Raw genomic sequence first — 21650 nt, 5'->3', positions numbered from 1 at the left:
ATTGTATTTGATTGTTTATTGGCACTGAAAGCAGTTTCACTGCAAAGCATCATCTATGGCGTGATAAGTGTATAGTTTTTACCCTAGAGAGTGAAAAAGGCTGCAGGGTTAGTTTTAGATTCAGTGTCTGATACGGAGAGGCTGAACATGCCAGTGTCCAGGACAACCAGGACACCTCTGGTGGAATACCAGTTTGATTGTCTGCAAACTCCTACTCCTCATAAAATGTCTACAATGTATTGCTTTCCAGATGGGCTCTTTTAAAGAGGATTTAAAACATTTGCTATGATTTTCTAATGGGTAGAAATTACCAGATGACAAGAGTAAAGTGAAAGCCTGAATTTGAAATTTTGCTTTTACCCAAGGCTTGGAGGACTTACCAGGAGGCGGTGGTGCAGCTCTCATAGGGTAAGTCTGACTTTGAGACCTGTTGGAATGCCCCCTGCTTTGGGTAAGGTTCCGCCTAGTAGGACCTAAAAGAAACCAGCAACATTTCGTTACCCTTTCATGACTGTGTTAATTAGAGACCTCCCGGCTGCCAGACCCCAGCCCTGTGTCAAGAAAGAGCTGATTTTCAGGAATAATGAATCCAATTCCTACAGTGTTGGCCAGGTTGTGCTAAAGCTTTAGGTGCAACAAGGATGACTTAAGCATAACCTCTCTTTTGTGCTCTGGTTCAGCCACAGGATATCAAGTAAAGCTGTCTCAGTAAATGCAGCCCAAGAGACGGAGCCTTCTGACCATGTCTATGACCTACAGACAGCTGGCACAGCCGTGCTTCGGACTGTACTGTGTCTGAGCAGCCGGTACTAGGAGAAAAAGGTAGGACACCAAACCTGCAAGGCTGGTATCTTTGCAGCTCACTCTGGGGTGACGTACAGAGGTTCCTCTTCCTCACGCAGAGCTTTCTTCATCAGCAAGACTGCAGGAACTGCAGGAGCTCAGAGCAGAGCTAAAGACTTCTCCAAAATTCTTAGCTAATTGTGTCATTTGTACCATGTCACATAATTAAATGCCCTCGTTTCTTTTGCCACGGGACAAAGAATTCCAGTCATTTCAGAAATGGTTGTTACGTACTGAAAGTACCGAATTCCAGTGCGACTGGAGCAGCAGGGAATCCTGCTCTATTATTATTAGAATCCGTAACTCAGATCCTGTTGTAAGCCTTACAAAGAAATAATAAAGAACGTGCTGAGGGTACAGGCAAGCAAGGAGAGAAAGAGTGAAGCATTCCCTAAATTTCAAAACTGTTCACTAATTTCTAAAGGAAAGTCATACTCACGGGAGTTCTTTGGTAGCCCTGGTCCGATGCTGATCTGCAGCACTTTATTACTTGGCTTGAGAACGGCTATATCGCCTTGGCCTTGTAGAAACTGCACTTGTCGAGAACCGCTGCTGCTCCAGGGCCCCCAGGTCTCCTTTTTCAGCTTCACTTCAAGTCTAATATAAGCACATGAACACATGAGTCAAAAAACCCAGAAAGCATTTCTATGTCAAACCAGGAAAATATCATTTGGCAGCATATAAGTTAGAAATATGAAAATAAAAAGCTCAGATGGAGCACTGGTATTCCCCGAGTGACTTAGCTGACATAAACCATTTAATTAAATTTCTTTTTCATGTGCTCTTCTTAATTGATCTTTTACTTTCCTGGTAGAACTACTCGAGGTTTAAGATGCCCCAGAGAGGATGGAGAGTACAGTGAGCTTTGAGGAACAACACACTCAGGTCTGAGTAAGAGATGTGTCTGCCATTGAACATTAGCAGCAGACGATACTGGCACAAACTGGAGTGCTCTGTGCCTAAACGCTCCGCTGTATTTAGCACTAGACGGATATAAATTAGATGTATATACATGTATGTACACACAGGCGTGCATGAGCCTATACACTTTGGGGTGGGCCTTCTGCCTCTTCTAGGAGTCACTACTTTTGCATACATAGACTTCAATATTCCGATTTAACTTTTTTCCATGCATACACACATATTCCTTCCCAGCATTCCCACGCTATCCGTCTGCTCTGACTTGTAATCAGATACAAGCTAAGGAAATTATGGGTTGCTTTTGGGCAAGACCCCAGAAGTATAATACATGACATCTTACATGAACAAAAAATGTACTGCTGGTACTGGCTTTGGATTCCCAGTGTACAGGAGAACACGCTACAGGAACGCTGCAGCCTTCAGCCGTCCTCCACCCTTTTCAAACTAAAATAATGATCTGTTACCTTTTATAATTCTTCCACTTTATCAAAGGAAATAAAAAATGGATACAAATCCAATGCCTGCTGTTACTAATCTGCTTAACGGGTAGGAGTATTAACAAAAGCATGTTTGTTGGGATGGTTTTCAGCACGTCCCACAGCCAAAAGCACACTGAACATTCTGTAGCTTGTTTCTAAAAGCCATTCCCGACGTCTTCCACCCCTGAGCCCTCCATCCCCCAGCAAACTCCAGAATTTCAGACTGTTACACTATGGCTGCAGAATTGTCTTTCCAACTCTTCATCCGATGTTTCCACTCCTAGGTCAAGGTTAAGGAGTTCGAGGGGGACGTTTGGTTCTCGATACAGCAGCCAGCAGAGCCAGGGAGCTTGGCTACGGCTGCGCGCTCGTTGTGCAGTGCCCGGCCTGGCCCTCGCCACGGGGCCCCAGCTCTGCTGGCACAGAGCCGCTCTGTGGCACAAAGCTGCAGAGCCTTCAGCCTGATGTCAGGAGGAGGAAGGCAACTCTCGATGCACACAGACGGCAGGAAGTGGCGGGTGGCCCAGGTACAATCCTCACCTATGGCTCTGATGAGCAAATCAGACCCTGCTCTCCTTGCACGTGCAGATTTTTACACTGTGCTGCCCCTTACTGTTTTGAAACAATGCAGTGTTGGGAGCTCAACAGCCAGCACTTGCTCATTTGCATTTACCTCGGCAGCGAGAACAAAGATTATTTATTCTTAAAAGCCCACTGAAAAAAAGATGACTTACGTATTGCTAAATTTCAGAGGTAGTTTTCTTTGTGTCTTCTCTTCGTATCGTTTTGATAAGAGGCTTAAAAACTCAGTTTTGAAGACTGATTCGAGCAAACTATCGTATTCCTGTTCATGGAGAATGAAAATGTCATCCTGCATTGTGCTGAAATCAGAGCATACAGCATTCAGATTAAAATTTCACCAGCAAGTACAGGGAGCATTAAAATGACATTTGCAGAGTACTCAATGGTTAATTTTTAAAAACATAAGAAGTCCAAGCGGTGCCAATTACAGTGTTGCTTTCTGAGCACAGCTTTAAGGTTTTTTTTCAGAAGTTGCTAATGGAATACCTAAAAGAATCCTTTTTGAGAGACCGGAATACTACTGGCTCATTGTCCGCAATTACTGTTATCACAAGAACACATACTATTAACATCTCTTCAATAATGGAAAAATTTATGATTAGAGTTGCATTGGAAACGTGAAGGCTTCTGACCATAAAGCAAGCGCATATTCGGAATGAAAGCTTCCAACTTTGCATCAGCTTTAGCTTGGCCTGGTTTAGCAGAGTATAAAACCCACCCATGCTGGGTTCCACTGCCACCTCTGGACCCCCAGGACCACTTCATGCGGAACGCTACCCACATCGGTAATTTGCAAGGGTGATTTCTGCCCTTCTAGAGTCCCCACAGCACAAACAGTTCTGCTGTGACCTAGCCCGGATCACCATTGCTCAGTACACTTGTAATTTGTTTATATGTGTATCGTTCTTCCTTTTAACAGGGTGTTGGCACAATTCCTGGCTACAGCTATGTTGGTGCCTGCCTGCTGCTGCATCCTCTCCAAAAAGACGCTTAAACAAAGCTTTCCAAATAAAACTGCAACACCTGATAATGGAGGCCATGGGTCTCCCCTTATTCCTGACTTGAGTAGCACATAAGCAACCGCAGGATGCTCTGGTTCAACCTGACGATCCCACAGCAAACCTCATCTATTTTGAGGCGGTTGGCATCCCACTGGAGGAGCTTACAGACCCAGTCACTGCAAGGGAATGCAATGCCAGATCCGACACAAGGAAACGGTGGAAGCGTAACACCAGAGGAAGCGGACTGCCGTGGGGCAGCCACCCACATTTGCTCTGGATTAGAAGGGACAAGAAACCTAATCTCATGTGTGATTTTCTAACCAGTTTAAGTGAAGTTAAAATACTTGTGCTGTCAGAAGGTGCAGCCTTCCCTCTGCCCCTCACCCTTTCTATTCACGTGCATTGCTGTTCCTTCCCTTGTGCTAGATCCATCCCCTGCCCTTTCCCGGTAGATTAATTTTCTGCTTTCCTTACTTTTCAACGTCTCACCCCTAGCCCCATGCAGCCACCTGAGGTGTGGCTGGGAGAAGACGCTGCACAGGACTCCTGACAGCTGTGCAGAGCTGAGAGTTGCTCAACCTTTGCACCAAACCATTATCACATCACCAGCACGACAGTTCACAAAATGGAGAAAGGAGCACTAGATACTGCAGAGTACTCCTGGCAGAAAATGTGTGGCTCCTTCTCATGGCTTTCAGTCCGCTGCAGGAGGCTGAGGCCAAAGCTGCTCCGCTCTCTGTCCATGTTGTTGTCAATCTGCTGCTGCTATTACTAATATCAGAAAATAATTCATTATAATAGCGATTTACTGCGATGCATTACGCATCACCAACTAACTGATAAAGGCACTCTCAGTCCGCATTCCTCTCTGGAGAAATCCACCTTCCATATCCTGTTCTGTTTAGAATTAACACTCACTACAGGCTTCCCCTCTTTCTCTAGAGTAACCCAGAGGTGCGAGCGTCTGCCCCGCGGCGGCTGAGGCTGAGCAGGGCCAGGCAGGGGCTGTGCAGCCCGGTGAGGGGCGAACCAAAGCTCCACACCTGTCACTGAGAACAGCTTAGCTCAGTGGTTTCCACGGCAACAGATCACACAAAGAAGGGGCCCATCCCTGATGTTTGAAAAACTGGTTTAGGGTTTTTGGTCGTCTTTTTTCTCCCAAACAATACACAGTAGGTAATACATCTAAATAAAGGTTTCACTCTGGTTTTACTAGCTGAAGACTGTTACGTATTACAACCGCTGATTCTTGTCACTAAGGCAAGATTATCTGTGATTCAAGCGTAGCAGTAACTTCAACAGCCTCAGCAGCCTGAACATTGTACGACTGCTGAACGGCTTCAATGCGGAATTAAGAGATCCATTTTGAACTCAAGCCATACTAACATGGTAACGGGGAAAAGCCCCTTTGTCCCTGTAAGTTTTTAGGCTTTGGTTTTGGACAAATAACCTGGACAGTCTGATAGGTCCTAATCCTGAATCTGCTTTTATCGCAAACAAAACCCGATGTTTTTTTACAGCTAAATAACATCAACAAGATACATTCAAAACATTATTAGACATCATGTAACATACATATTTTCTCTGAACCAACAGCAAGTTTGTTTTTGCTTCAGAAGGTTCTGTGGAACGCTTCTTTACATGTGCAAGGAGTGTATCAGCTTCCACTGACCAGGAGGCAGCCACCCTTTAGCTGCCCCAGTGCGACCATGTGTCCAGAGGAACGCCACAGGCCCTCTGCGAGCGCCTCCCCGCAACCTGCTCAAGGTTTGCACCGCACAGTCCTAACGTGGAGTACCAAAAAGACAGGTCCCACTCTCACCTTTAATCTAGATCTACTACAGTCGTTTAGTTATAAAGGTGTATGGCAAACAAACCACCGGATTTGAAAGTGGTATTTGAGCAGACTCATCTTGCAGATCTCGCCTTAATCTTGAAATGGCTGTGAAGAATTCTGCAGAAATGTTAAATCTGCTGGTTTTAAGTACTGGGTAATATCTCTGAGGATTTCAGGCTATGCTAAGGGGCACGTTTTATAAGCATAAACTCAAAAAACTTTGCAAGAGCTACCAATACAATTGAGTGTAGACTTGTATTCCTTTAAAACAGTAATTTATTTCAATATTTTAAGTATGCCCGTTGCCCTGGATTCGTATTCTTCTGTATTAAACTGCACTCAGCTACCACCTCTGATAAACTGAAGTAACAAACGCAGAGGTATACTGTAACTCAGTAGGCAATGATCCACCCGTCTCGTGGGCAGTTTCGTCCTGGTTTTGCTCACCTAACTGATTTCTCAGGTCTGTGTGGACACCTCAGAGATCTCCTGCAATCTGGGACTGGCTGACATTCACACCACAGAAGTGATGTGAAATGCCACTAGAAATACAAGTTTTAGTAGCTCACCAGAGAGAGCACCTCTTCAGGGAGCAGTGGGCATGGATAAGGTGTACTTCTATAAGTAAGAATTATTTCTGCTACACAAGCTTGCGCCCAAACTTATTAGAACCCACCTGCGCACGGTGAATAGATGCTTCACAGAATACATTCCTGGGGATGCACCAGACAGGTGACACCCAGTGCAAGTCAAACACTTTAGTCAGGAAATGTCTGTGTTGGCTCTAAACATAAACAGCTATTGCAATAACGCACTGCTTAGGGCTGGGAGTGAAAATAAAACTTCAGCTTGCTTTATTTACAAGACTCAATTAACACAGCTTAAGAAATTCACCCTTCACCAATTAACTGATTTCTCCCTGTCCTGTTCTGTCAAGAGAAAGAGATATTCAAGGTACCGACCTTAGAGAAACAGAAAGAATTCTCTCCACTTCCATCCTTCGCTTTAAGACTTCTTTTACTTGGCCCTTCTCTGGACCCTGCTTTATCTTTTCACGCCCAATCAAGTATATGCACTTTGGAGTGAGGACAAGATCTCGCTTCACACTCTGAAACACAAAATTGTTTGAAAAATAAATAATACATTAATCACATGACCTCAGAGTCAGATTTCACGGGACAAGAAGTTAGCTCTGTCCTTCATTTCCTAACTAATGTAGCGTTCTGCCCAGCAAGTCCCATAACGTCTTCATCCTGGGCTTAACTTTTTTTAAGCCAGTACCTTAGATAGCAGGACACTAACAGGGTGGCATTTCTATTAACGGATGATGGCCATCCGTAACTCCCTAGCAGAACCAATCACTAGTGGATGTTGCTCTCAAACCTACCTTAAACCGTCTGTCATATTTAGTTACAGTGTCCGCAAAATCAATCTTCTCCCGTTTGCCCACAAACTGGCGAAGCTCTGGATGGTCCTCCATGCCTATGTAGTCTCCCACAAAATTCCTGTTGATGCTGTTCCGTCTTCTCTCCTTCTTGTTCAGCAACAGATCTGATGCTTAAATATCAAACATAAACATCGATTAGTATTGTCTACTGAATTTTCTATACTTATGATCTGAAAGAGCTGTTTCAAGCAGAACTTTTGAGAAGGAGTGATAACCAAACTGTTAATTGTGATAACCCAATATGCAAAACAACAGTGATACTCTGCTACCAAGGATCCATGGGATTATTAAACCCACTCCTAATGAAAGACACTGGCAGCAAACTCTGCAGTGCTGATGAACCAGGAGCACTTCTGGAACTAAGGCGTTCCTCACTTAGTGATGGAGACTGAAGATCTCCCAAATGCAGAAATGTTGTTCATTCGCATAACCCGGGTCACACATGCAGCTAAGCATTACATTCCTTGGACTGGTTCGTGTCATCTACAGACCATCCAGGTCTCTTGTAACTGTGGGAAGCTTTACCTTTTTTGAATTTCCCTGGAACATGCCTGATCTCTGTCCTACTCAGTCTGGCTTTGATTACTTTAACTACACTGGGTAGTTCAAGCAATCCATGCATGCAGAGCCGACGACTTCATCGGCGGTACTTTAGGCATCCAACAACTTGCAGCCCTCCCAAGACAGTCATCTGTTATTCTCCCTCTGTACTCGGCACTGGTGAGACCGCACCTCGAATACTGTGTTCAGTTCTGGGCCCCTCACCACAAGAAGGATGTTGAGGCTCTGGAGCGTGTCCAGAGAAGAGCAATGAAGCTGGTGAAGGGGCTGGAGAACGTCTGACGAGGAGCGGCTGAGAGAGCTGGGGGTGTTTAGCCTGGAGAAGAGGAGGCTGAGGGGAGACCTTATTGCTCTCTACAACTACCTGAAAGGAGGTTATGGAGAGGAGGGAGCTGGGCTCTTCTCCCAAGTGACAGGGGACAGGACAAGGGGGAATGGCCTGAAGCTCTGCCAGAGGAGGGTCAGACTGGATATCAGAAAAAAATTCTTCATGGAAAGAGTCATCGGGCACTGGAACAGCTGCCCAGGGAGGGGGTCGAGTCGCCTTCCCTGGAGGTGTTTAAGGAACGGGTGGATGAAGTGCTTAGGGACATGGTTTAAGGGAGTGTTAGGAATGGTTGGACTCGATGACCCAGTGGGTCCTTTCCAACCTGGTGATTCTGTGATTCTATGATCTGCAATGCAATGGTTTGGTCTATACAGAAAGAGATGGTTCCTTCCTCTCTTGTGGCACTCCTTCTCTTCCTGGAACCATGTGTGAAATATCTGCCATCACAAGTCACGACCTACCTTCTTCTCTCATCTGTACGTATTTTTTCCTGGCTGCATACTTCCTCCACGCCTTCTGGATGGCCCTCGCATACCCATCGTACTTCCTCTCTCTCATTTCTTCTAACAAAAACAGCTGTACAAAGAGACAGTAGGGTGGGTCAAACAAACATTTTACGTGAAAAGTTTAAGAAAAAGCCGTAATTTACTTTCAACGACTTTCCTGTGTGTTTCACTCCAGCTCCAAGCTGCGATCAGAATGCTAAGGTAACCTTTTCTGGAAAAGATCTCTGACATTTAAATGGTTCTGGTTTTTGACAGTCTACCCATTAATCTTGATTCCCAGTGATGGAGAAAAAGGAGTATGGATTCTCCCTGAAATATTTTCCTCTGATGCAACTCAAGGTTCTCCACTGGGCATCCATCCAGTCGCCACCTCCACATCCTCCACATCCTCCAAAATGCACATTTCTCTTGTCAGAATGTTGCCACATCACTGGGGATCTGTGTGATGTGTAACATTAACAAGCTGTATTCACGTGCAACTTTTGTCCCTGACTGAATTGCATACTCCTGTGTCCACTGGTTCCATTCTTTAAGACAAGACTTTTGGGGGTCTAAAATGTTATCAGAATTCAAGCAATGCTGATTTATCAAAGCAGAAATGGAAGGTGCATCCCCCTTTTTGAGAATTTCCTGGGTCTCACTAAAATATACGTGAATTTAAAGCATTAGAACATCTTTATAATTATTGCAAGACTTGGCATCATTCACTCTAGCCTTGTACATACTTTGAGTTTAGTTAAAATGTTTTGTCATCAGAAGCACAAGCATTTAGCTAACAATTACAGTACTGAATCAGTCCACCGACGTAACTCTTGTGTTGCCCTCCACTGTGGGTGAAATAGTCATAAGGACTTTTCTTCTAGCTTTCAAAAGAGAAGATTAGTAAAAGCAGGAATATCAAGGAGCAAACTCGGGCTTTAGGACACTCTTTTTAATCTGCTGCCCTAAACCACGCAAACCTAGAAAAATACTGTTGTTCATACTGATCTTAAAAAAGGAAACTTGATCTAGTGCAGAACATTTCTGCAGAACCTCACTTGCTCATCTACAGATATTTATTCAGGTGTTTGGTGGAAATGTAAATAACAAAGCCTCCTTTCTGCCACCCATAAAACCTTATTTCATAGTTGGCAACTCTCCATCTACAGCAAACTTATTGGAAAACAAATCTCTTCCTAGAACACCCAGGCACTAGGACAGGGTTTCAGCACACGGGCACGAGTGCTCCCGATGCAAAAACCTCCCCAGCTTCAGCAGGGGCCGGAGCACGGCTCGGTGCAATCCAGGTTACAGGAACGATACCAATGTCCTTGCTCCTCAACACTCACCATTTACTTCTCTAACAATAATGCTAACTGCAAAATCTCAATGCAAAATAGTGTTACCTCCAGTTGAAGTCATGATTAAGTTCACTGAAAACACCGCGTTAAAATACGGAATAGAAGTTACAAAATAAAAATACTGCATTATTGCTTTCCCAAAATATGTATTACAAAGCCTTCCCTCACACTCCTGAGCAAATCAAGTATTTTTCATCTGATTAACCTCGACAGGTTCTCTCTGCGGTGGCAGAAAGAAAAATTTTCACCTACCATCTAAAAGATTCTTTTTCTCAAAAGTAATAGAACCCTAGCCAATACTGTAATAATATGACAGTTGCCTTCGATATTAAAAGATGCAAATCAAGCTTTAGAATATTTAACTTGTAGAAAATTTTTCAACTTAAAAATAGCCTGGGCCTTTTGCATGTTATTACCAGTATAAAAAGGGGTTTTGTGGCTTTAAAAAAAAAAAAGTTAAGGAAAAAAGTAATTGAAAAGCATTAATTTGAATTAAAATAAAGAAGTTTTACTATTTGCAGTCAACCTCACATTGTCTTAACCGGCAGAACTTCAGTAAAAGTAACAGAGAAGTTATTAAGTGGCACACGGGAGCAACCAGGACTTAGTGTTTCAAATGCAGGAGAGTGGGAAGAGGCACCCACTGGAAAACAACTTCTTCCTCTTGGAAACAACCTAGTAGCTTATGATAATGAGGTTCAGAATATCAGCGTTTGGGCACTTCAGAATTGAAGGGGAACCAGCTCAATCCTAGGAGAACACCTGCCACTTGGCTATTAAACAGAAGACTAGCAAATAATTTAATTTCTTTCTTTGGTAAAAAAAAGCCGAGCCAGGAATAAGCCCCAGCCCATTTATGGAGATGTGGCTTCTGAAAATCTGTGCTCTGATAAGGGGCACAGGCACCCAGCGGAGGGTGTTTCAGCAACCGGGGAAGGAAAGTAGTTCCTTATATAACTTATGACAGAAAACTGAAAACGAAAATGCCTAATTCTTGATTGATTTATCCATAAAGTAGCACAGTGTTGAGAAAACAGCAGTCACACACACAAAATTGGTTTGGTTTCTTCCCTTAATTGTTTATCTCACAACTGAGGTTGTATTTGGTTTGTAACTAACCACAATGAAAAGAACACATGCAAAATAATTTCACAGTGAAAACAATAAAATCAGGTTTGCTACAGAGTCAAATAACGAAAGCAGGACTGGAAGACGTTGCTTAAATTACTAACCCTCATCCTTTGTAATTACGAGCAACTAAGCTGTCTCTATTAACTCAAATAGGTACTTGAGCAGCCTGTACTCGCCACCAGTCTGTAATAAGCTTGAGGTCATCAGTAAAGGACTAATTCATAATGAACGTCACAAGAAGAGATACTTAAGACATCCTCCAACGTCTGACGCTTTCCCACTGACTTTGTAAGACAAACTCCCCAATAATCTCAGGAAATAAATCACAGCCTGTGCTACAGGGGAAGGCAGATAAGGCTTCCTCGCACAGCTGGCTAACTATGGTTGTTGCTTGCTAGGTGTTGCTTCCAATGACTAAGTAGGACTAATTCTGCAGTAGAATTTCCTGCTCTGCCAACATGCACCTGAGTATTGTAATAACCTCCATCTTGAACACTGTATGCTTCATTATATAAGCATGTCTCAGATGGCAGAGACGCAAAGTCTCATTATTTTTGAACAAAGATGGTACTGTCTTACCCTGTCTCTGGTACAAACAACACACTTTTTATTACAACTTGGAGAAGTATTATCTTTTTTCCTTTACCAGAGATCTTTCCATGTGATTGGGCACAGCAGTGTCACTGCCTGAATTACTGTTGCTCTACAGAGCAAAAAATGTCTCTGGAAAAGAAAATTATAGCAATAGAAGTGTTCATTTTTTTCTTTGATACGAAGCTCCAGGTAAAGCACCAAGAAACGACCTAACTGGGCTGCAAGGTATGTTGTGTAAACTAAGCCAAATTGCTCCCAAAAAATATGGAATACATGCTTGTGACATTATAAAAGTGCCTAGAATCCCTGCAGAGCCTTGAGGCACCTGACCAGCTTGACTAATATTCTTACTCTTCTCCAGCCTCAGCAGATATCACGCTCAATCTCTGAGTGGGGAGGCCTTTTATTTCAGAAAACAGTTTCACATCTAAAGATTCGTGCTCGTGTCACACTTACAGACTCCGGAGCTTTTATGAAGACTTTGCATTTCCCAAGCTGGTATTGGTCAGGATCCATGTTGACTGACTGAAGCAGGTGGAGAACTCCTTGTTTCTCTTCTCCCTTCCAGGAAGGCCAGGTTGCTTTGGTCAGAATGGCATACCTTAATCACCAAGGGGAAGAGATTAAAACCTGACATCAAAGAGCAGCAGCAGAACACCACCGAGTCTTAGCATTACCTTGGGGGGAGGGTTCACAATTTTGGCAGGACTTACAGAAGCTCGGAGCGTGGGAAGATGCACAGTATTAAGATGTTAAGTTGTTTAGCAAGACCAAAAACTGCAGTGAGAAGGGCAACAGTGTCCAGGAGTCTCCCGCTTCCAGATGCTAAGTTACCATTTGGTAACTGCAGTAGTTTATTACAGAAAGTTCTGCTGTGATCTCCTTAAGTCCAGGACACGGTGATTTGCTAGCAATGATTTATAGTCCAGACTTAAGTACCTACATCCCTGGTGTTCTAGATTCATCCTGAAGCACGTGGCCAATTTCCCACTCAAGCCTTCTCTGTCTTATTCTTACAAAGGCCTTTTGTGTTTCTAAGGAAGTGGCCGGCTCATAGTCCCAACCCACCTGTTCAACAGACAGTCTGCGTTTAGCAAGGAGCCACTCCCGGCTTTATCCCAGAAAGCCTCTGGCTTGGCCTCTGGTACCAAAGGGAAGACAGTGATGTCGGTGCTGCCTGGAGGAACACTGGGATCTGACCACAGAAGGGCTGGGAAGGAGGCAGGGAAGTGCTATAAGAACACGTCCTCGACAGGACGAGGTGGGTAGTCTTCTGTGTCATGATGTTCTCTTTAAGCCTTGAAAATGAAGTGGATGCCGGGCTGAAGCCCCTTTTAAACTGTCCACATTTCAGGCTTAACCTGTGCTTTCGAACTGCCAGGCTGGAGTCACAAAGCTGCCGTGTTCCACTGCCCACTGAGGACCACTGAGATGGGCTTCAGCTGCCTCAGCGTTTCTATGGATACGTAACTCCTCTACTGGCAGCTACTTGGACTCCTCTGACAACACGACCAGAAAAGAGCTAAATGTTGTGACAAATTTTTCCCAAAAACCTTGCGTTCTTTACTCTTGACCATTTTTTTAGTGTCTTAAGCGCACTTGCGTTCTATGAACTAAACTGTGTTTGTTCGTAAAACCAGTCCAGTAACAAAAAAAGTGATAAAGTATGGAGTTCAGTTTGTTGCAATTCCAAAATTCTTGGTTGTTAAGGAGATCTGTGCAGCTCCCATTAAAATGTTCTCAAAAATCCCACAAGGAATTGTTAGACAATTAATTAGGGGAATGTTCATAACTCATTCTTGTCATTTCTAAAATGCTATCCAGTCAGGAAGCAGAAATAGTGTCATGCAACTTAAATAACAATACCACACAAAGAAAAACAGCAAACGGTTAAAAAGGAACATATCATTGAGTCCAACCATACCTATCTGCCACTAACCCATATCCCTAATGATGTTAATAAATGCATTTGAAACTGCTGCCTTCCACACAACAGAACTTGACACTACAGTTCAGCATGTTACGAATTCTTCCCCACATCTTCTGAGCTCTAAAGGAGGGCATAGGGAAAAACGTGACATAAGACCTTTTAATATAAGTAAAGTTCTTGGGTACAAAATAAGAATGGATTTGAAATTCTCCTTTTTGATAACCCGAATTAACTTCATACACGCTTCTGGTATGACAAGCCTACAGGGCAAACCAATGATTCTGACACGCACCAATTATGCATGTCACACTTTTATAATAAGACAATTCTATCATTGTTCACTGCTGTTTAGAAAATAGCACTTTTCTCTAATGTATGCACGCTTCCCATGAAACTGGCCGTGTAACATCTACGTATCTAGGTTTTTCAAGCTTGTATAATTTGATCTTACAGAGGATTTGTGCACAACTACTACATATGTTCTTAAAATGCTTCTGGAAACTTCAAATCATGACTGCTTCCAAGAAATTGTCTATTATAACTTCACAGAAAGCGGTTAAGTCCTATATCTAGATATGGGAGGACGGAGTTCAGCCTTCGGATTGGTTATGCTTTGGAACACACAGGCCTTTTCAGTGACTGTGGCTTTTTGCATGCAAATGTATATTTTGTACATAAAAGTCCATTCAGCCCAGAAACCTCCACTTAAATGGAGCTGCCAAAAAACTCCCAATGAAAACAAGCGTACAAGCGTGCATTTCCTGTCCATCCCATGCCTCAGCCCACTTTTGCTCACACTGACTCAGGGTGTCAGAACAGAGCTTGTTCTGGACGTTAGGGAACTGTGAATGGAAAGGTTGCAGGGAGAGTTTTTACTAGTAACAAAATGTTAGATTTAACAAGACTAATTTGAAACAAATAAATGGATTCCATAAAGAATGGTTTCACTTTCCTGAGGATCTCTACACATAAACTGAAGTACAGAAATCTATGCACTTTTCTTTGAGCACACCACTCAGGCAGATTTCTAGGCTTGCACAGTCCTCACAATTGGTGCTCAACAACTGCAGGGGCTTGATTTAATACGCATTATTAACGTGTTATTTTCTCTCAGCAACAGCCTGTTTAAAGTAATGCAGCCTTCAGCATGTTTACGTTTACATGCCTGGGCTTGAAGACTGTGAGGAAAGTGGGATCTAGAATTGTTCCATGAAAACTGAGTCCATACTTAAAAATATTGCAGGTCTGTCTATTGCCAGATGATAAGAACATTCTCTGTATTACCATAAAGTATTATCAGTACTTTGTTCTGTGCTTTCTGATTAGCTATACTCCATTCCTTTCAACAACCAATTAGTTTTTTTGTTTCATATTCTCAAATGTAACACAAAGACTTCCAAAAAAAGCTTATTTGTCACAAAACGCCCCAGTTCAGGCATTCATGAGCCGTACGTCTCAATTTTCTGAAAAACAGAAGCTGAATGTTGTATAAATCTTGAAATTGCTCTTATTTAAGAAGATTTCTTTAGCTAGTGGAGGTAGTTAATCATCTTAACAGCTGGTCCTAAGACACTAAAAAAAGGATTGGTCTTACAGAGCTCTGACTCGCTTTCGTTCAGTGAGCAGCTGCGCGGTTTGAGTAGTAACCATTCCCAGCTGTTTGAACACACTGGAAGGATGTAATGAGCAATTTAAAGTAAGGCTACTCTTTACACTGAAATGGCTGAATGGCAGGCATGTATTTCTTTACCTTCTCAGTAAAGAAGAGTTGGGAGAGGTAAGCAGTGACATTTCAAACGAAAGCTAGCAGCTAGACACCTGAGGTTCCAGGCTCTGCAGCTCAGAAGTTCCCTCAACCCTCTCCAACTTTCATGAACTCTTTCACAGCACTACAAAAAGAACCGAGGTCTTAGGCAAGCTCATAGAAGAATGAAGAGACTTTCAAAGACACAAAGCCAGTCTTTAAGACACTTTCAAATCTCTGTAACTCTGCAAGCAAGGTAAATGTTGGGGGAAGGAAAGGGTAAGTCAGAAATGAGAAGCTTTCAGAACTTGCAAGGTCTTGTCTTCCCCCACATCATGTTAATGACTGTGCTGTGATAGTTCAGAATTTGTATTACCCTACCTCTGCAAAAACTTCTTGAATACCCGCCTGTAGGCATAGCCAGCTCTTCTTACTCGAATATTTTCTTTCAGACCCAAGTATTCCACTTGATGTTTTACTCTGTAGACAAAAGAATGCGAGTTTACTATCCATTTCATTTCACTGTACTTGTGGATTGAGGAATTCTTAGAAGGATGTATCATGTTTAAAGACTACTGACTTCTAAAATTCAGGCACAACCACATGAATCTATTCCTGCACCCTACCACGCGCACTGCATCCTAGGAAAAACAGTCAAGACAGGTAGACTACACTGCTGAAATATATGTGGCAAGTTTACCTTAGCGTTTTTTCCTAATTTAACTTCCCATTTCCTAACTAGTTTATGTATACATTTCTTTATATTATTACCTGTGAAAAGCCAAGTAACTACTACCTCCACAGTTGCATAGCTGGTATCCAAAGGAGTGGGAAATTGTTTTGTGTTTGTTTACTGCAGGTTTTGCCTAAGTTTTGCCTAGCTCAAACATCAACAGTAGGACACAGCAGCTCTTTTTCGGTTGTTCTGGAGAAAAGACCAAACCTGATGGCTGGAAGAAGCCCCAGATGCCAAACTTGGATTACACAAAGAGTCTGAAAGAAGAAAGCCAGGCCAGCATATTCATGAAAAGTTAGCATTCCTCCTCATTTTGCTGCAATGGAAGGATTCGAGAGTAGGCACGAGACTGGCTGGAGCATCCCTGGTGAGCTTGCTCACAGCATCCTTTACTTATAAGCAAAAACTGAGCTGGCACCAGTCCCCCAGGAAGTGTTAATGGCTGCGGTGGGACTATGCTGCACATGTGAACTGGAGCATCACTATCCCAATACCATTAGAGCTCCCTCATAAAACTCATGTTCATTTAGGTTCTAAACAGTGAACAACTATGCCCCCGGGGATCTCAACGAAGAAAAACAGAAAAAAAAAGTGCTTCCTTCTGGCACCTTTTACTCTTTCTGGAGCTATGGTACATTATTTAATATTCCTTCTTGCATATCCTGCTATCCACCACTTGGAGATTTGAGGAATTTGGGTTATCTTCCTCAATGTATGACTCTTGCTGTTTTCCTCTGCATTTCCTTAATTTTCTCATCTAAGCCATGAAGCCGATGGAGGCAATGCCAGTTTTTAACTCTGAAATGAGCTGTTCAGAGCCTTCTGTTGCTGTTTGCTACAGGACAAATTACAGGAGCTTCAGCCTTCAGTCAGAAATGTAAGACCTGAGATTTTAGTCCTGCAAGTTTAACAAATGATATATTAAAGAATGTTTCTTTACATATAATCAAAAAAATGAGTCTGTAAGGAGCCATTTAACTTTTGTTTGCTTACTGTTTCTCTGATTTTTATGAAAGATTTTTCAAATCCTGAAAAGCTCTCAGTTAATTCCATGTTATTTCTTTAGCTATTTTGACGTCTTGAATTTCAGCATAAAGCGTTTGCCCATTGATTGTTTTTTTTCCTTTTTTTTTGGTTGAGACGTTCTTTTCACATGACTCATAGTACAAAGGGAAAAAAACTTCTGAAATCCTATGCTACGAATGACAAAAGCCCTTCAGTCATTTCTTCTTTTTAAAGAACATTTATGAGAGGTATCTTACAAAATGATGACACTGCTCTTCTAGCTTCTCATAAAGAAATCCAAACATTTTAATCTTGCTGTGTTCAAGGAATAAAGTATATTTCGTACCCACTCCAAGAATTCTGGTAGAGTAGAAAGTTGGTGGACCAAAATACATTTTCCTGTTTATAGTTTTCCCTCCTGTTCACATCTGGAATAATGCACCGGAGCAACTGGATTACTCCCCTTTTCTTACTGTCCTGCCAGTATCGGTGTCCAGCAACAGAGAATTTGAGACATTTTTCTGTTTTTCCTCATCTTTCTGGGAAAAGGCACACTGACACCCTCCCTCCAGGCATCAATCTCAAACAGGTCAGGGTCTGGGAATTCAGCTAATGCTGCAATTTTGAATACAAGTCCAAGCGGCTGTGCCAAGACCTGAACAAAACCACATTTCAAGAACACCCCAATTTTTGGAATAACTAAGGTATTATACAAGCTTTAGATACTACAAAATCTACATTTCAGTGCTAAATATTCTGGAATTATTCAACAATACAAAGCTTAGTGAGATGGCTTCCGTGAGCATGAAGACAGACAGGCTCTGAGAAGGTTTTTTTTTTCTTTTTCAGTATAAGCTTCACTGTCTAGTAACATCCTACTAATAAACAGATTAGATACACTACTCCTGTCACAGTGACTACAGCAGCGTGTGTATGATACAGCATTAGGTGACCACAAAAGAAAAGGAAAAAAAACCCTAAACCAACATTCAGCAAAACATCACATAAACTCAAAGTTGTTTTCCATTTCCCTCAACATAGAACCTCCTCTCACTAAGATCACGAAACAACAAAATAAAGCTCAAATCTGAGTTGACATATGCACATAAATGTCTTTTCCCCAGACACGACACTACCTGCTGCCATGTCCATACACTACGTGACGTCCTAGTACAACATGCAGGAAGTCATAGTTTGAAATGGGAAACAACGTTAGGATTTTTAAACGGGGATGAAAGATTACATTTATAAGAACTACTTCCATTTGTGTCCAAGTTTGATAGTATACAATCCTTTGTATTTCATTTGTTATCAGTAGCTGCTGCATTTGCCCAATATCATTCTCAATATGGGAAATCTTGCCCACTTTTGCTCCAAAAGGGGTTTCCTGAAAACTGGCCTTTTCTTAGGATCAGATTTTTGTTTGGTTGGTTCATTGGTTTCCCAGCAACACCTTCCATAGTAATAGGCCTGTTTGGCAATATGTAAATGATTGATTTTAAAAGCCCCTTGACTTACACTTAAAAGTTTTAGTTGTACTTTTCCCAGGATCGCTCACTTTCCCTCTCTGGAGTTCCAATGTCAGTGGAAAATTAAGTGCTACGTAGTAGGATTTTCATGGTTGGAAAAGCTAAAGAAAGAGGGTCTATGTTTACTGCCAAGACCTAAACAACACTCTCAAGTGCAATCCCAATTGTGGCTTCCATGAATGCTCTACATCTGCATCTAATTGTGCTAGTCAGCAGCCAAATGGCAGGAAGTGAAGTCTGGTGCCGCTGACATGGTCAAGAATGCCTTTTATCAGACTTTGCAAGATGTTTCACTGTCATAAAAATAACCACTTGCTTTATCAGCACTTTTACAATACCAACAGTACTCAGGGTATGTGGTGATAAATGTTATCTGTAGCAGGACCTTGCATAGTATACACGCTGTACTGATCACCTACCTCAGTGCAAAACAGAAGAGTATCTTTTTTCAGATAAAAAGAATATTAAAGATGCCTTAACACAGATGTAATAAACCAAACTGTTGATTTATAAATCTACATCACGTCTATATTCTAGTGACTAGACATTCTGGTGACTTCTCTTTAAACAACTGGCTAAAGAAACTTAAAAGCCAAGCAGTAAAAAAGGAAGCTTCTACATTCTTAACTATGGAGACACTTTTTAAGTTGATACATAAAAGCAGTTACATCCCGCGGCTTTTTTGCTACCTAACAGAAGCTGTATTGAAAGTGTAAAGCAAAAGGTACAATTGATGTATAATGTTTGGTGTGCAAACTACATGGAAAACCGAGTCTTTAATATACCGTGTTACTGTTATGCAAATGCTGATTGTTCATTACCGATCTGAGAAAAGCTAAGAACTTGTACTGACCGCTGATTTGGACCAAACCATCACACCTTATCTTCAAGTTTAGGAGAGGTCATGCCAGACTTTACATCTGAAGACTTCCGAGTATTTATTTCTGCTGGTCTGTAGGCTATATGACTGCAGATTGTGAATGTTTGTGGCTGTTTCTGATGATTAGCAGTTTCTCATCACATACTCTGCTTATCCATACCTGCTCTCTTCCCAGTCTCGAGACTTCTTGGTTTCGTTTGGTTTGATGCAGCGGATGTAATGGGGTGTACACTTCATCAGAGTGCTGACAAGGTCATTTGCTTGTTTCTGTAAAAATAGAAGGAAAACAACAGGATTTGAGCTGAACATGGAAAGTCCTGTGAGAGAATTCTATAGATTAACAACCATCTGCTCACTCATATATGCACATACTAACACAGCAAAACTAGACATACTTTGATTTTACTCCCTGCAGTGGTAGGACGGCCCTTCTTGTCCACTTGAAGATTTTCAGGAAACAGAGCCTTTATAAAAGGCCTAGGAAAGAATTAATAAAATCGTGTTGGTACAGAAAGACAATTCAATGCAGGAATGTCAAGGAATATGCTGTAAAAATTGATAGTTGAGCAATTATAAATAGCTATTTTCTATTGATCTGGAGTTATATCAAATCAGTGTTAAGATTAGCACTTTCCATGAGCTTCATTTCTTATAGAGATCCCTTGCTTTTTCAGTGAGCCTTGGAGACATGATACTAGACTCTAGACTCAAAGAAACACGCATTTCTAAAAAGTAAGCATCAACCAATTAAAATGCATAACAAAAAGCATTACTTTGTATGTTAAAACTGTGCCCGTTGTGCAAGAAGGCCAATCTCCGATGGCCTTGTCTGAGGCCCAAACAACTGGCTGTCATTCTACCATCCGATTATGACACTGCAGTACCTTATTTGGATTTGCAGAAAATGAAGGTCAATATAATGCAAGTGATAGTGTTCTACTGCAGTGATGTTTTATTTCCACTTTTATGCCAATGAGTTCACAAGTTACGAAGTGAAGAAGTCAGGCCCTCTGCATCCATCTGAACTAACATGTTATTCCTAGCTTTAAGCATGTTTTGCTTACGTACAAATCACTGCTCTGCATGAGTTCAATCAAGTCCATGAAAAGAACATCCCGATTTCTCTCGCAGAATCCATCCATATCATAAGATACCTGGGCCAAGGTGGAAATTAATTGTTTGTGGTAAGTTGAGAACCCAGTAATTAAAGAAAAATTAAATTCTATCCTTATCAGTAGCTGTTCTGAACTTTTTGGTTAGTCTGGTAGAGCTTAAAGATACTACAATGATCACTAAATCCTTGCATCTATTATTAATTAACTCTTTCACAAAAAGTAATTTCATCCATATCTTTAAATTTCATCAAAAAGACTGTTCTAGAGCTAGCGAATGACTACGACAAGTGAATTTAATACTGAATTTTACTGAGCACAAATTTTTGCATAATAAGGATTTACGATTATTAACTATAACTGCAGGAAATGATGAATAGTCTGAGCAACATACCCAAAGAAGATAGAACTTTATAGTCCCCATTTTATTGATACCTCATCACCTAAGGATCATTTTTATAGCTAAATTCTTTAAACTTCCTGCTATCATAACCTATACTATACTACTATAAATTAAGATTTTAATTAATAAAAGATCTGGGGCATTTATTATTACATTTAATACTAAATTCTGCTCAGTATGCTTGACAGGAGAGATGAGTCTGGGCCTTGCTGTTAAGTAAGGGACACACGTTAGGGCATATTTGTTCCAAGCTCCCTATGGTGTGAAAGGAGAACGCTGTCTCCTGAGATAATCTGACTATTTAAAATCAAAGCAGCCCCCTGCAGAGCTCCCCCCTTCCCTTCATTACTGTTCTTTTTCTTTATAAATACATTACACAGAATTCAGTGCTCGTTTTCCACACTACCTTTCCAGCATAATGATGGATGATAAATCCCTGGTTCCAGCTGTTGAAATGTTCATGAGTCCCAATCTGCATCTGGAGCTTTTGAAGCAGTGTTTGGTCAGCTCCTTCTCCTACCGCATGCATAGTGGCACACACGTCATCTAAAATGCTCATAATCCCTGGGGGATTCTAAAGCGTTGGAGTAGAATAACAAAAACAGCAAAAGAAGTGAGGGAAAAAAATGTGATGCCAGTTTCTCCCCCATTGCCCCAACCAGAAAACTCTCTTTGCTACAAAAACACTAGAGCAAAGTCACAGCAGGAACAATTCCCTTCCAGTCAGCAGAGTTCAAAGGA

General features: G+C 41.8%; 1 protein-coding gene across 5 annotated transcripts in view; it reads right to left on the bottom strand.

The window, feature by feature from the left end:
* Positions 1–21650, bottom strand: part of MYO1E (myosin IE) — a 73904-nt gene that overhangs the window by 6708 nt on the left and 45546 nt on the right. For all 5 annotated transcript variants that reach the window (XR_008451906.1, XM_054077992.1, XM_054077989.1 and 2 more), the window contains exons 14-25: positions 21316–21483; positions 20463–20548; positions 19790–19871; positions 19555–19661; positions 15626–15724; positions 12027–12171; positions 8461–8575; positions 7051–7220; positions 6626–6771; positions 2978–3124; positions 1283–1440; positions 381–473 (exon numbers count right to left, since the gene is read on the bottom strand). Coding sequence is in view for 4 of the 5 variants with exons in the window: in XM_054077992.1 (XP_053933967.1) it covers positions 381–473; positions 1283–1440; positions 2978–3124; positions 6626–6771; positions 7051–7220; positions 8461–8575; positions 12027–12171; positions 15626–15724; positions 19555–19661; positions 19790–19871; positions 20463–20548; positions 21316–21483 (1516 nt within the window). In the remaining variant the exon portion in view is untranslated. The remainder of the gene's footprint in view (positions 1–380; positions 474–1282; positions 1441–2977; positions 3125–6625; positions 6772–7050; positions 7221–8460; positions 8576–12026; positions 12172–15625; positions 15725–19554; positions 19662–19789; positions 19872–20462; positions 20549–21315; positions 21484–21650) is intronic.

This window comes from Cuculus canorus, chromosome 12 (assembly GCF_017976375.1).
Source record: "Cuculus canorus isolate bCucCan1 chromosome 12, bCucCan1.pri, whole genome shotgun sequence".
NCBI lineage: Eukaryota > Metazoa > Chordata > Aves > Cuculiformes > Cuculidae > Cuculus > Cuculus canorus.
Note: the sequence above shows the minus strand (reverse complement) of the source record. Positions and strands in the feature narration are given on the sequence as shown.